Source organism: Chiloscyllium plagiosum, unplaced genomic scaffold (genome assembly GCF_037043375.1).
Source record: "Chiloscyllium plagiosum isolate Xiang-an unplaced genomic scaffold, Cpla_swu_hap1 HiC_scaffold_22, whole genome shotgun sequence".
Classification (NCBI taxonomy): Eukaryota; Metazoa; Chordata; class Chondrichthyes; order Orectolobiformes; family Hemiscylliidae; genus Chiloscyllium; species Chiloscyllium plagiosum.
The window spans coordinates 15,375,439-15,389,193 of NW_028270160.1; the positions used below are offsets into that span (position 1 = coordinate 15,375,439).

The window sequence follows — 13,755 nt, forward strand, 5'->3', positions numbered from 1 at the left end:
TCTGTCAAGCCTGAACTTGAATCTATCCAGAGGGTGACATGGCTTAACAAGTAGTTGCCAATTAACAACATGATTCTTTCTGCGTTATAAATTTAGAATATAGAGTCCTTCTCATACGATTTTGACAAGGAGAGTAATGTTAATCTATCCTATGTAGCTAGCAAGTCACTGAATATTTTCACTGTGTTGATGTCCTTTTTACTTTTGATCCTTCATATTGTTAGCGCCGGTTTTGCTCCCACCAGAATGCAGTATTTTTTATCGTGAGGATGCGCGTTTCCAGATTAGCGTACATGCGTAGTTGCCACAGTTGCGAATGTCAGCAAACACTGCTTTTCAAAAATATTCATTTTTACGTCACATATTTTAAAAATGCACAGATCAGATTATATTTGTTTATTTGTACTCCAGTTCATTGAAGATACATTCATTGGCGACATTATCATTCATAATCTATCAACTCAAAATGGAGTGCGACATAATCACAATTCCCTGTATTCCCGATTAGATTTTAGATTCAACATTTATTTATCACGTTTCCAAAAAAGTAAAAGTATTCAATGTAACCGGTACAGACAGAAATATAATATTTAGATAAAGGCTGCTTACAGCTGTCTAATACGCCAGCGCAATAACTGATTCTCCGCTTCTTCCCGGGTCATGTACGTATGAGGCGGCCGAAATCGTTGACTTTCCTCCATATCGCAGACAGTGAGGTGTTTGAACTCCAGCCGGACCGGGAACTCCGGATTCTCATCTGGCAGGTAGAAAGCAAAGCTCACGAATTCCCACCGCCGGCAGTCTGGATAACACTCATCGACCCACCAGCTCCCACTGTCATTCTGCTTGAGCACTCGGATTTCAGAACCTGTGGATTCTGGTCTCCAGACCCATTTGGTACCTTCCTGGGAAATCACTTCAGAAGGGAGGTGAGGGCATTGCTCAAATATTCTGACACCGGGAGGATGGACTGCCACGGTGTGCATGATTTCGATGTTATATCTGAAAGTTCCCAATACGCTGAACACGGGATCTTTACCCTGACAAACCGATTTTTTATATTCACCGATTAGATCATTGATATTGTAGGTGAATTTGAAATTTCCGTAATAGGATTGTTCCAAGAAAGCGGGAGAGCTGATATATTGCTTCAAAAGGGTTTCCTGCAAACATCTTACATTTTGGGGTAGAGGCTCCTGGATGGTTTGCCTCAGCTGTTCTTCAATAATATTTCTCCTAACTTCCTTTTCCCTGTCCACTTCTTGCGGGCTGACTTGGATGCTCCACCACGAGAAGAGAACCTTGAGCTCTTCTCCAATCTGCTTTACCTTTGCTTTCTTCAAGCATTGATCGTTGAGAATACCTTGGGCTCCATTTGAATCGGTGACATGAATGAGATTTGTGATGGAGAACTCAGTATGCCTCCCCGGTTGGAGAACGTCGATATTTGCACCCAAGACAGCGGAGTCCGGAAGAGTGAAGCCCCTGCCCCATTCACGGATGCCGACATGTCTCAATGGGTAGAAGTCTTCAGGCCCACGATACCCAGACTTAATTCGCTGCCATTCTCGAGCAGTGAACATGGTTTATTGCGTAGAAAGAGCAACAAGTGAAATCGAACTCTGTGTGCAACCCAATAACAAACTCAAGGTTTGTTTGTGCCACAAATGGGCGGAATTGGCAGTCCGCCATCTCCTTACATCACGTACACTGTTGTTCTAATATGGAAACATCCAAGCAACTCACAGCATTTTTTTTATGTGTAGTGTCATTGGGAAGTGGTAAGAAATAAGGCGTGTCGGCGATCTTGCATGGGTTTGGGTTCGATTATTTACAGATCCCGGCAGTATTCCATTGAAGTTGATCCTAGGTGACCACCGCAGCTGCCAGAAATGTGGCAGGTGATTGGTTGTATTTAAGCAGAAGTCTCACTAATGCTGCCCCAGAATAGCCGAAAATGAAACAGAAAGTCGAAAAGCCTTTATTTATATATTAAAACACTGCTTTCATATCCTATTCTCCCCTTCCCCAACCCATACTTGGATTGTACTTGGAACGAGAAAGGCAAAAGTGAGGACTGCAGATGCTGGAAACCAGAGTTTAGATTCGAGTGGTGCTGGAAAAGCACAGCAGGTCAGGCAGCATCCAAGGAGCAGGAAAATCGACGTTTCGGGCAAAAGCCCTTCATCAGGAATAGAAGCAGGAAGAGATGACCTGGGGGTTGCAGTGAGAGAGAGAGACTCACTGAGATTCTTGTGGAGAGAGGAGGAGAACTTCTTCAAGGTAGGCATCCTTGCAAGAGGATTTGCAGTAAGGTTAAAATCACCTAGGCAAAAGTGAGGACTGCAGATGCTGGAAACCAGAGTTTAGATCAGAGTGGTGTTGGAAAAGCACAGCAGGTCAAGCAGCATCCGAGGAGCATGAAAATCGAGGTTTCGGGCAAAAGCCCTTCATCAGGAATAGAGGCAGGAAGAGATGACCTGGGGGTTGTAGTGCTGCCTGACCTGCTGTGCTTTTCCAGCACCACTCTGATCTAAACTTTGCTACGAGAAAGCCCTAACATTTGGCGATGGCAATAATAATACTGCTAGACAGTGCTGGTCGACAGCCGCAATGGTCTACAAGCCAACTGGTGGTAATTACCAATATTATTGACCAGAAGATAACAGTAGTGGATGGACCTTGCAGTGAAGTCAAATGACAGAGAATGCCATTTAAATGAATGCAACTTACTGACTTCAAGATTCAAATCTGGCATGGTGTTTGTCGCAAGTTTGTAAAAGCTGCTTGAGTAAATTAGAAGAATCATTAGGAAAAGGGTAGCCACCCCTTGGACAATGAAATTTAAAGCACATGCAAACGGAGCCAAATGATAACTTTGATTGCTACAAAGTCATGAAGACCTAGAACATTAGAAACTAAATCAAGCACCAGTTGCCAAAACTGAAGAAGGAAGCTATCATGAAAGCATAAATGTCTATTATTTAAGCGGAATAATGAAATTTATACCAGAAAGAAAAATCTTTCAGAGATCCAAGTTCAAATCTTGCCATGGTAGAGAGTGGAATTTGAATTCAACATAATTTCTAGAATTAAAAATCTAATGATAACCATAACCAACTGACACTTGTGAGAAAAATCTATTAATTCCCTTCAAGAAAGGAAATATGCCATCCTAACCTGGTCTGACCTACATGTAATTCAAGACCATGCCAATATGGTTGACTCTCAACTGCCTTCAGAAATGGCCTAGAAGCCACACAATTGTTTTAATCATGATCCCGTCTCAATGAAGATGGACCAGCTGGCATCAATGTAGGCATTGCAAACGGCAATGGCAAAAACAGCCTTGCTGACCCTGCAATGTCCTCCTTACTAATATTTGTGTGCTAGTGCCAAAATTGGAGCAATTGTCTCATAGACTAGTCAAGTAATAACCTGACATAATCATAATCAAAGAATCATACCTTATAATGTCCTAGACATCACCATACCTGGATATATCCTGTCTTATCAGCATAGTTGGTGGCACAATGGTATACAATCAGGAGGAAGTTGCCATTGAAGTCCTCAACATTGGCTGTGAACCCCATGAAATTTCATATTATCAGATTTAACATGAGCAAGGAAACCTGCCGATTGCCACATACAGTCCTTCCTCAGCTAGTGAATCTGTACCACCATGTTGAACAACACTTGGAGGAAGCACTCAGGGTGGCAAAAGCACAAAATTTACTCTGGGTTGGGACTTCAATGTCTACCACCAAGAGTGGCCGGGCAGCAGCATTGCTGATCAGGCTAGTTAGGTCCTAAATTACATAGTTGCCATGCTGGGTCACTGGCAGGTGGTATTGGAGCCAACAACAAGGAAAAACATACGTGACCTCATCCTCTAAAATCTGCCTGCTGCAGATGCATCTGTTTATTGCAGTATTGATAAAACAGACCACTGCACGGTTTTTGTGTAGATCAAGTTCCACCTTTACATTGAGAATACCCTCCAATGTTTACATGACAATATCACCATGCTAAATGGAACAAACTTTGACCAGATCTAGCAACTTAAGACTGGGTGCTGTGAACCATCAACAGCAGCAGAATTGTACACCCAACACCATCTGCAACCTCATGACCTGGCACATTCCCCACTCAATCATTACCATAAGAACAAAGAGAACGAAGAACAATACAGCACAGGAGCAGTACCTTTCGGTCTTCCAAGCCTGCACCAACACATTTTGCCCTTCCATACTAAAACGGTTTTTATTCACAGGATCCAAATTCCTTTTTCCTGTTTATGTATTCATCCAGGTGCTTCTTCAATGCTGCTATTCTGTCTGCTTCCATCACCTCCTGTGACAGCATATTCCAGGCAATCACCACCCTTTGCATGAAAAACCAGCCTGTCACATCTCTAAACTCTGCCCCCCCCCCACCCCACCTTGAACCTGTGTCTCCTAATAATTGACACTTTCTTCCCGGGAAAAATACTCATTTCTCACTCTGTCCATGCCATTCACAATCTTATAAACTTCAATCAGGTCACCCCTCCTTCACTGTGGAAGGGATCAGCCCTGGTTCAATGGACAGTGCAAGAGACCATACAGTAGCAGCACCATACATCTAAAACTAAGGTGTCAACCTGGAGAAGCTATCAAAGAGAACATCTGCATGCCAAACAGCATAAACAGCAAATGATGGCAGAGTTTAGCAATCCTACAACCAACGGATCAGATCTAAGCCCTGCAATCCCGCCATATCCAGTCATAAATGGTAACAGTCAATTAAACAACTCACTGAAGGTGGAGGCTCCACAAATACCCTCATGTTAGCACGAGCTACCTGACAAAGGAGCAGCGCTCCAAAAGCTAGTACTTCCAAATAAATCTGTTGGTGTTGTGTGATTTTAAACATTGTCACTGATGGAAAAGCCCAACATATCAGTGCAAAAGATAAGCTGAAGCATTTGCAACAATCTGTGGCCAGGAGTGCTGAATGGATGAGCCATTCTGCCATCGCTAGTGGTCTCCACCATCACAGATGCCAATCTTTGGCCAATTCAATTCACTCCATGTGATATCAAGAAATGGTTGAAGGCACTGGATGCTAAAAAGCCTATGGGTGCTGAAAACATTCCAGCAATAGTACTTGTGTTCCCGAATTTGCTGCATGCCCAGCCAATGTTCCAGTACAGCTACAACACTGGCATCTACCCGACAGTGCAGAAAATTGCCCAAGTATATCCTACACACAAGAAGCAGGACAAATCCAATCCAGCCAATTACTACCCCATCAGTTTATTCTCAATCATCCGTAAAGTGACAGAAGGTGTCATCAATAGTGTCTTGCAACAACCTGCTTACTGATCCCAGTGTGGTTTCTGCTAGGACCACTCAGCTCCTAATCTCATTACAGCCTTGGTTCAAACATGGAAAAAAAAGAGCTGAATTCCAGAGAATTGGATGGAAGTGACAGCCATTGATCGAGGCCACATTTGACTGAGCATAGCATTAAGGGGCCCTTATAAAACTGGAATGAATGGAAAAGAAAAATAAATAAAAAAAACAAAAAGTCACTATTTGATATCTGTGATCTCTATTGTACACCCATACATCTATACTGTTAATGGAAATATTTTTTGCAGGTATTCTATTTGACTTTACCACTGTTTAAAGTTGGTAAAGGAGTTGGGTATATATTTTTTAAAAGCATATTGATTACAGTCATACTTGACCCATAGGAAGGTGGTTGTGGTTGTTTGGTTGAGGTAGTTGAGTTTGGTCATCTCAAATCCAGGACATCACTGCAGGAGTTCCTCAGGGTATTGTCCTAGGCTCAACCATCTTCAGCTGCTTCATCAATGATCTTCCTTCCATCATAAGTTCAGAAGTAGGGATGTTCATCAATGATTGCATAATCAGCACCATTCACCACTCCTTAGAATCTGTAGTCCATGTCCAAATGAAATATGACCTAGGCAGTATCCAGGTTTATGTTGACATGTGGAAATTTGACAGGCAGGAGGCTGGAAGAACACAGCAAGCCAGGCAGCATGAGGAGGTGGAAAGTCAATGTTTCAGGTGTAACCCTTCTTCAGGATTGGGGGTGGGTGTGGGCGGAGCTGCACATAAAGGGGGTGGTTGGGACAGGGTGGTGAAGGGAGATCGGTGAAGACAGATAGAGGGCACAACTTGGTTGATCAATGGGAGGAATGAATCCGGTTGGTGGCAGGGAGCAGTGGAAGGGATGGGGAGGGGCTGGAAAGGGAATCCGGGGATGCAGAGGAGGTTATTTGAAATTGTAGAAATCAATGTTGAGTCCTCTGGGCTGTAGGCTGCCCAGACGGAAGATGAGGTGTTGTTCCTCCAATTTGTGCTGTGGTTCGTTTTGACAATTGAGAAGGCCAAGATGGTCATGTCAGAAAGAGTGGTTAGGGGAGTTGAAATGGGCAGTGACTGGGAGATCCAGTCGGCCCCGCGGGTCCAGCTGCGATACTCGGTGAACCATTCCCTAAATTTACATTCAGCCTCCCCGATTTAGACAAGACCACATCGGGAGCACCTGATGCAATAAACGAGGTGGGAAGAGAGGAAGGTGACCCTCTGTCTCACCTGGAAGGACTTTTTGGGGCCATGGATGGAGGTGAGGGGGATAGTGTATGGGCAGGTTTTTTATCCTTAATAGACAATAGACAGTATGCGCAGGAGTAGGCCATTCAGCCCTTCGAGCCAGCACCACCATTCATTATGATCATGGCTGATTATCCACAATCAGTATCCTGTTCCTGCCTTGTCCCCATAACCTGTGATTCCACTATCTTTCAGAGCTCTATCCATCTCTTTCTTGAAAGTATCCAAAGTCTTGGCTCCACTGCCTTCTGGGGCAGAGAATTCCATATATCCACCACTCTCTGGGTGAAAAAGTTTCTCCTCAGCTCTATTCTAAATGGCCTACCCCTTATTTTTAAACTGTGTCCTCTGGTTCTAGATTCATCCATAAGTGGAAACATGCTCCTTGCCTCCAGAGTGTCCAATCCTTTAATAATCTTATACGTCTCAATCAGATCCCCTCTCATCCTTCTAAACTCAAGTGTATACAAGCCCAGTCTCTCCAATCTGTCAACATATGATAGTCTTACCATTCTTGTGAACCTACACTGCACTCCCTCAATAGCCAGAATGTTCTTCCTCAAATTTGGAGACCAAAACTGCACACAATACTCTAGGTGAAGTCTCACCAGGGCCCTGTACAGCAGCAGAAGGACCTCTTTGCTCCTATACTCAATCCCTCTTGTTATGAAGGCCAGTATGCCATCAGCTTTCTTCACTGCCTGCTGTACCTGCATGCTTGCTTTCGTTGACTGATGTACATTGACTGATTTTGCTTCCCCGGTCCCCAACACCTTATCTTCACCATGGACATCCAGTCCCTGTACACCTCCATCCCCCATCACGAAGGCCTCAAAGCCCTCCGCTTCTTCCTTTCCCGCCGTACCAACCAGTACCCTTCCACTGACACCCTCCTTCGACTGACTGAACTGGTCCTCACTCTGAACAACTTGTCTTTCCAATCCTCCTACTTTCTCCAAACCAAAGGAGTAGAGATAGGCATCCGCATGGGCCCCAGCTATGCCTGCCTCTTCGTCGGATATGTGGAACAGTCCATCTTCCGCAGCTGCACTAGCACCACCCCCCCCCCCACCTTTTCCTCCGCTACATCGATGACTGTATCGGCGCTGCCTCGTGCTCCCATGAAGAGGTTGAACAGTTCATCCACTTTACTAACACCTTCCACCCCGACCTCAAATTTACCTAGACTGTCTCGGACTCCTCCCTCCCCTCCTAGACCTCTCCATTTCTATCTCAGGCGACTGAATCAACACGGATATTTACTATAAACCGACTGACTCCCACAGCTACCTAGACTACACCTCCTCCCACCCTGCCCCCTGTAAAAACGCCATCCCATATTCCCAATTCCTTCGTCTCCGCCGCATCTGCTCCCAGGAGGACCAGTTCCAATACCGAACAACCCAGATGGCCTCTTTCTTCAAAGACCGCAATTTCCCCCCAGACATGGTCAACGATGCTCTCCACCGCATCTCCTCCACTTCCCGCTCCTCTGCCCTTGAGCCCTGCCCCTCCAATCGCCACCAGGACAGAACCCCACTGGTCCTCACCTACCACCCCACCAACCTCATATACATCGTATCATCCATCGTCATTTCCGCCACCTCCAAACGGACCCCACCACTAGGGATATATTTCCCTCCCCTCCCCTATCAGCGTTCCGAAAAGACCACTCCCTCCGTGACTCCCTCGTCAGGTCCACATCCTCCACCAACCCAACCTCCACTCCCGGCACCTTCCCTGCAACCGGAAGAAATGCAAAACTTGCGCCCACACCTACCCCCCTTACTTCCCTCCAAGGCCCCAAGGGATCCTTCCATATCCGTCACAAATTCACTTGCACCTCCACACACATAATTTACTGCATCTGCTGCACCCGATGTGGCCTCCTCAATATGGGGAGACAGGCCGCCTACTTGCGGAGCGTTTCAGAGAACACCTCTGGGACACCCGGACCAACCAACCCAAACACCCCGTGGCTCAACACTTCAACTCCCCCTCCCAATCCACCAAGGACATGCAGGTCCTTGGACTCCTCCATCGCCAGACCATAACAACACGACAGCTGGAGGAAGAGTGCCTCATCTTCCGCCTAGGAACCTTCCAACCACAAGGAATGAATTCAGATTTCTCCAGTTTCCTCATTTCCCCTCCCCCCACCTTGTCTCTGTCCCAACCCTCAAACTCAGCACCACCTTCCTAACCTGCAATCTTCTTCCGTACCTCTCTGCCCCCACCCCCACTCCGGCCTATCACCCTCACCTTATCACCCTCACCTTAATCTCCTTCCACCTATCGCATTTCCAACACCCCTCCCCCAAGTCCCTCCTCCCTACCTTTTATCTTAGCCTGCTTGGCACACTTTCCTCATGCCCGAAACGTCGATTCTCCTGCTCCTTGGATGCTGCCTGACCTGCTGCGCATTTCCAGCAACACATTTTCAGCTCTGATCTCCAGCATCTGCAGTCCTCACTTTCTCCTGATGTACAATCACACCTAGATCTCATTGTACTTCCCCTTTACGTAACTTGATTCCATTTAAATAGTAATCTGCCTTCCTGTATTTGCCACCAAAGTGGATAACCACACATTTATCCACATTAAACTGCATCTGCCATGCATCCGTCCACTAACCTAGTCTGTCCAAGTCACCCTGTATTCTCATAACATTCTCCACACAATTCACCCTGCCACCCAGCTTTGTGTCATCAGCAAATTTGCTAATATTACTTTTAATGCCTTCATCTATATCATTAATGTAGACCTCACTGGTCACTGCATGCCATTCCGAAAGGGACCCATTTATAACTACTCTTTGCCCCCAATACCATGTGCCCTAATTTTGCTCACTAATCTCCTATGTGAGATTTTATCAAAGGCTTTCTGAAAGTCCAGGTACACTACATCCACTGGCTCGCCCTTGTCCATCTTCATAGCTACATCCTCAAAACATTCTAGAAGATTAGTCAAGCATGATTTCCCCTTTGTAAATCCATGCTGACTCTGACCTATCCTGTTACTGCTTTCCAAATGAGACGTAATTTCATCTTTTGTAATTGACTCCAGCATCTTTCCCACCATTGACGTCAGGCTAACTGATCTATAATTCCTTGTTTTCTCTCTCCCTCATTTCTTGAAAAGTGGGACAACATTAGCCACTCTCCAATCCGCAGGAACTGATCCTGAATCTCTAGAACATTGGAAAATGATTACCAATACATCCACAATTTCTAGAGCCATCTCCTTAAGTACCCTGAGATGCAGACCATCAGGTCCCAGCCTTCAGACTTGGCAGTCTATCCAACACCATTTCCTGCCTAATATAAATTCCCTTCAGTTCATCCATTACCCTAGGTCCTTCAGCCACTATTACATCTGGGAGATTGCTTGTGATTTCCCCAGTGAAGACAGATCCAAAGTACCTATTCAACTATTCTGCCATTTCCTTGATCTCCATAATAAATTCACCCGTTTCTGTCTTCAAGGGCCCAATTTTAGTCTTAACCATTTTTTTCTTTTCACATACCTAAAAAAGCTTTTACTATCCTCCTTTATATTTTTGGCCAGTTTGCTTTCGTACCTCATTTTTTCTCTGCATATTGCCTTTTTAGTTATCCTCTGTTGGTCTTAAAAAATTTACCTGTCCTCCGGCTTCCTGCTCATCTTTGCTGTGTTATGATCCTTCTCTTTTATCTTTATACAGTCCCTAACTTCCCTCGTCAGCCATGGCCACTCCTGCCTCCCTTTAGGATCTTTCTTCCTCTTTGGAATGAACTGATCCTGCACCTTCTGCATTATATTCAGAAATACCTGCTATTGTTGTTCCACTGCCATCCCTGCTAGGCTATTGAACCATGGAACTTTGGCCAGCTCCTCCCTCATACCTCCATAGTTCCCTTTGTTCAACTGCAATACTGACACTTCCGATTCTCCCTTCTCCCTCTCAAATTGCAGATTAAATCTCACCATATTATGGTCACTACCTCCTAATGGCTCCTTTACTTCAAGGTCCCTGATCAAATCCGGTTTGTTACACAACACCGGATCCAGCATTGCCTTCTCCCTGGTAGAAGGGATAGCAGTGCTACTTTCTGGGTCTGTAGACTGGAAGAAGCAAAAATGGCCTTTAGTAGAGTGATATGCTCTTTTGAGTTTCGGGAGAGTTTACATGTTACTGAGGATTATATCTGCAATAAAGGCCATTGGTTGTGAATCCTATCAGATTGAATGGATCAGTTGGAGAGACGGTTAGAGGCAATGAGGAATATACAAGAGCAAGGGGATGTGATAGATGTCAGTAAGAGGAACGGAGAAAAGTTGCAGGTAGTCACATAGATGGATTAACTCCAGGAAAGGTAAGAGAGGTAGGCAGGTAGTGCAGAAGTCTTCTGCGGCTATCCCCAAACAAGTGTGTTGTTTTGGAAAATGTACGAGGTGATGGATTATCAGGGGAACGTAGCATGAACAGCCAAGTTTCTGGTATTGAGACTGGTTCTAATGTGTCAGGTTCCAAGAGATCACTTGTGTTAGGGGACTCTATAGTCTGAGGCCCAAATGGACATTTCTGTGGCCAGCAGCAAAAAATCAGAATGGTGTGTTGCTTCCCTGGTGCCAGTATCAAGGATGTCTCAGAGAGGGTGCAGAATGTTCTCAAAGGGGAGAGGGACCAGTAGGAGGTCATTGTACACATTGGAACCATTGACATAGGAAGGGAAAAGGATGAGATTCTGAAAGGAGAAGATAGAGAGTTAGGCAGGAATTTAAAAAGGAGATCCTCGAGAGTAGTAATATCTGGATTACTCCAGGTGATGCGAGCTTGTGAGGGTAGGAATAGGAGGATAAAGCAGATGAATGCATGGCTGAGGAGCTGGTGTATGGGAGAATGAATCACATTTTTGGATCATTGGAATCTCTTCTGGGGAAGAAGTGACCTGTACAAGAAGGATGGATTGCACCTGAATTGGAAGGGGACTAATATACTGGCGGGGAGATTTGTTTGAGCTGCTCAGGAGGATTTAAACTATTAAGGTCGGGGGGTGGGGGGGCAGGTGTTGGAACCAAGGGAGATAGTGAGGAAAGGGATCAGTCTGAGACTGGTACAGTTGAGAAAAGTTGAGACTGGTACAGTTGTGGGCAGCACGGTGGCACAGTGGTTAGCACTGCTGCCTCACAGCGCCGGAGACCCGGGTTCAATTCCCGCCTCAGGCGACTGACTGTGTGGAGTTTGCACATTCTCCCCGTGTCTGTGTGGGTTTCCTCCGGGTGCTCCGGTTTCCTCCCACAGTCCAAAGATGTGCAGGTCAGGTGAATTGGCCTTGCTAAATTGCCCGCAGTGTTAGGTAAGGGGTAAATGTAGGGGTATGGGTGGGTTTCGCTTTGGCGGGTCGGTGTGGACTTGTTGGGTCGAAGGGCCTGTTTCCACACTGTAATGTAATCTAAAAAAAGAAGCAAGTCAAACAAACAGTCAGGGACAAAGCAGAGAACAAGGTAGAACTGATAAATTACACTGCATTTACTTCAATGCAAAAGGCCTAACAGATGAGGCAGGCAGATGAACTCAGGGAATGGTTAGGAACATGGGACCGGAATATCATAGCAATTACAGAAACGTGGCTCAGGGATGGACAGAAATGGACAGAACTGGCAGCTTAATGTTCCAGGATAGAAATGCTATAGGAAGGACAGAAAGAGAGGCAAGGGCAGGAAAGGGGCATTCTTGATAAGGGAAAGCATTACAGCTGTACTGAGGGAGTATATTCCTGGAAATACATCCAGGGAAGTTATTTGGTTTGAACTGAGAAATAAGAAAGGGATGATCACTATACTGGGATTGTATTATAGATCCCTTAATAGTTAGAGGGAAATTGAGAAACAGATTTGGAAGGAGAGCTCAGTTATCTGTAAGAATAATAGGGTGGTTATAGTAAGGAATTCTAACTTTCCAAACATAGACTTGGACTGCCATAGTGTTAAGGATTTAGATGGAGAGGAATTTGTTAAGAGTGTATAAGAAAATTTTCTAATTTGTACCCACTAGAGGAGGTGCAAAATTTGGCAAAAGTGAGGACTGCAGATGCTGGAGGTAAGAGTCAAGAGTGTGGTGCTGGAAGAGCACAGCAGGTCGTGCAGCATCTGGGAAGCCGGAAAATCGATGTTGTGGGCAAAAGCCCTTCATTAGCTCAAGGTGCAAAACTTGACCTACTCTTGGGAAATAAGGCAGGGCAGGTGACTGAGGTGTCAGTGGGGGAGCACTTTGAGGCTAGCAACCATAATTCCATTAGTTTTAAAATAGTGATGGAAAAGGATAGACCACATCTGAAAGTTGGAGTTCTAAATTGGAGAAAGGTTAATTTTGACGGCATTAGGCAAGAACTTTCAAAAGCTGATTGAGGCAGATGTTCCCAGGTAAAGGGACGGCTGGAAAATGGGAAGCCTTCAGAAATGAGATAACGAGTGTCCAGGGACAGTATATTCCTGTTAAGGTGAAAGGAAAGGCTGGTTGGTATACGAAATGCTGGATGAATAAAGAAATTGAGGTTGGGTAAGAAAAAGCAGGAAGCATATGTCAGGAATGGACAAGATAGATCAAGTGAATCCTTAGAAGAGTACAAAGGCAGTAGGAGTACACTTAAGAGAGTAAGCAGGAGGGCAAAAAGGGGACATGAGATAGCTTTGGCAAATAGAGTTAAGGAGCATCCAGAGGATCTTCACAAATACATTAAGGACAAAAGGGTAACTGGGGAGTGAATAGGGCCCCACAAAGATCAGCAAGCCTGCCATTGTGTGGAGTTGTGTGTGATGGGGGAGATACTAAATTAATATTTTGCATCAGTGTTTACTGTAGAAAATGAAATGGAAGATATAGAATATAGGGAAACAGATGGTGACATCTTGAAAAATGTCCATATTACAGAGGAGGAAGTGCTGGAGGTCTTGAAACACATAAAAGTGGATAAATCCCCAGAACTTGATCAGGTGTACCCAAGAACTCTGTGGGAAGCTAGGGAAGTGATTGCTGGGCCCCTTGCTGCGGTATTTGTATCATCGATAGTCACAGGTGAGGTGCCAGAAAACTGGAGGTTGGCTAACATGGTGACACTGTTTAAGAAGGGTGGTAAGGACAAGC

At 45.1% G+C, this 13,755-nt stretch overlaps 1 protein-coding gene across 1 annotated transcript; it reads right to left on the reverse strand.

Annotated features, from left to right (window-relative positions):
* Positions 1 to 381: 381 nt before the first annotated feature.
* Positions 382 to 1,651, reverse strand: LOC122560980 (uncharacterized). Its single transcript, XM_043712225.2, has one exon. The coding sequence runs from the start codon at positions 1,581 to 1,583 to the stop codon at positions 606 to 608; it is 978 nt and encodes a 325-aa protein (XP_043568160.2). The 5' UTR covers positions 1,584 to 1,651; the 3' UTR covers positions 382 to 605.
* Between the last annotated feature and the right edge of the window lie 12,104 nt (positions 1,652 to 13,755).